The 2,543-nt window shown below is 30.9% G+C and overlaps 1 protein-coding gene across 2 annotated transcripts in view; it reads left to right on the forward strand.

The window, feature by feature from the left end:
• LOC108915760 (peroxisomal multifunctional enzyme type 2) overlaps positions 1 to 2,543 on the forward strand; it is a 54,984-nt gene that overhangs the window by 25,192 nt on the left and 27,249 nt on the right. For both annotated transcript variants that reach the window (XM_018721882.1, XM_023456390.1), the window contains one exon: positions 1,483 to 1,677. In XM_018721882.1, the coding sequence (XP_018577398.1) occupies positions 1,483 to 1,677 (195 nt within the window). The remainder of the gene's footprint in view (positions 1 to 1,482; positions 1,678 to 2,543) is intronic.

The following is a 2,543-nucleotide window of genomic DNA, read 5'->3' on the forward strand; positions in this document are numbered from 1 at the left end:
CTTTTTCCTTTTTCTCTGTTTGGTCACTATAATTTACTTTATCATAAAAGTAATTAGAAAAGTAATTGCTAAATCCATTTTCCATGTAACTGTAATTAAATTAATATAATTCCTTTTTTAAAGAATATACTTTGTAATTGTAATTAGTTCCTTTTTTAAAAAAAGGAACTAATTACAATTACAAAGTATATTCTTTAAAAAAGGAATTATATTAATTTAATTACAGTTACATGGAAAATGGATTTAGCAATTACTTTTCTAATTACTTTTATGATAAAGTAAATTATAGTGACCAAACAGAGAAAAAGGAAAAAGTTAAGTTAAAAATTTAAATTAAAAGTGTTGTGTAATATTGCGTTTTATTATTTATTAGAATTGATACTAAAATGAAAAGATTATTCTTATTCATTTTCTGATATAGAATTTTTATATTTTTATTCCTAATCTAATAATTTAAACTAGTTCAGTTCATACTATAATTTTATATTATTGGTCAGGTAATTAATTCAACCCGATGCTCTTTTTTTTTGGTTGTTAGTACATCTGCAAAATATAGAATACAGTAATTTTGGGTAGACTGGAAAGCAATAATTATTATTAAAAAAATTACGAATCGAACAAGTACGAGTAAAAGGCTGAGTAACCGAACCAGAAGCTTTCTCAACTCAAAATAAGAGCAGTAACGAGTAACACATAGATACATAATATATATTTTTATAAAACTTGATGCTATAGGTAACATATTTTTACTTCGTATATTTTCTAAATGAATAATAATTATAATAAAATAAAATGTACTCTGTTAATTCTGAGGTTAATTCACCAAATCACTTTTTATTGTTCACGCGGCACAAGGCTTTCCTCAAATGAAATAATAGAAGTTTGCAAGTCTGTACGCAATTACGCAATACGCATGATCTTAAAAGTAATTATAATTATAAGAAAAAGTATTTGTACTTATAGAAGTAATTTGTAATTCGATAGTTCAAATAATATAATTACAAATTACAATTCCTATAACTATTTTGCTGCAATTACAATTCCAAATTACTTTAATAAAAAAAAGTATTTAAATACAATTACAATTACAGGAAAAAAAAGGGAATTGTAATTGCTAATTACTTTTTCATCAGGAATTACCCAGCTCTGGTACGTAGTAATTTTGTCATTATTATGGCAACTGGACGATCATTCATCTCTCTTATCACGTAGGGGCGTATAATCCAAGAAATGGAAATACACATACGCCTCTATGTGATAATAGGGACGAATGCATGCATATTTCTGATTACTTAATAACTAAAATAAATAAAAGATAAATTATATGTTAACCATCTTTTGAATAAAAGTAAAAAATGACTGAGTGAATAGTCCCATTCTCTTACATACATTTAACTTTTTATAGATAAAGCATAATGATAATACAGTTACGCACTGTATATAAAAATTTTATCATAGTGTTACTAAAGATTTTTTTTTTAGTTGAAATCTGCAATGAAAATGGTGAACTGATCGCCCGCAATCAAATCGTAACGTTCGCTGTTGGTTCTGGGAAGTTTGGCGGGCCCAGAACTGGTACCAAGATCATTCCGTGTCAGAATAAGCCAAAGAGAAATCCAGATATTTCACTGGTTCAGAAAACGAGTGTGGATCAAGCCGCTATATATAGATTGTCAGGTAACATGAAAAATTATTTTAATCTTTAAACTGATTGAGAGCAGCATATCTCATATCTATTCCACTGCGCTATGGGCCAGGAAACTGAAAAAGTGGCCAAAATACTAAAAGTGCTCCAATTGCTATGAAATGTGGTACTCCAAGGTTTTTGGGGTCGCTAATTTTGAATCTGTACTCAAAATTAAGAAATTCAAAATGGCGGATCCTATATGGCATACGAAAATGTTGAAGATGCTCTGATTGTACTGTTTGGTATTAATAGGTTTTTGGGGTCGGTGATTTCGGATCCGTACCCAAAATTTAGAAATTTGAAATGACAGATCCAATATGGCGGAAAAAAAATGCTAAAGATTTTGCTGAAATTTGGTACTGAAACGTTTTTGGGTTGCTAATTTCGAATCCGTACTCAAAATTAAGAAATTCAAAATAGCGGATCCGATACGATGACTATAAAATTACAAAATGAGATTATGTAATTGAAACGCCAGCAGTTCGCCTACAAAATCTGTAGTGTGCAGGGCCTGCTACGAGGAGGTTGCAGTGCAATTCGAGACCTCTTAATTACCGTATCGGTAATTCAGGGTGCTTTATTAGAGTGAGTCCCATTGCCTCCTAAAGTATTTTTCAGAATTTTTTCAGATTTTTTCGCAGCGTCGTTTTTTATTATAATGTGAAGATCACCCTAATTTTGGTGTTCGTTGAGCGGTGCATTCAAATCCTCTTTTCGTTAGAGGAGGTAGCTGCCACCACCCCAGCTGGTGTTCTGCCGGGGAAATTGCCGCTCTTCGGAGGGTAGGTGTCGTAGCCCTAAGAGATTTGCGATTGAGCTCCAATAGAAACACCGCTTAGTAATAATAATAATAATA

Source organism: Anoplophora glabripennis, unplaced genomic scaffold (assembly GCF_000390285.2).
Source record: "Anoplophora glabripennis isolate ALB-LARVAE unplaced genomic scaffold, Agla_2.0 scaffold1457, whole genome shotgun sequence".
NCBI classification, from domain to species: domain Eukaryota; kingdom Metazoa; phylum Arthropoda; class Insecta; order Coleoptera; family Cerambycidae; genus Anoplophora; species Anoplophora glabripennis.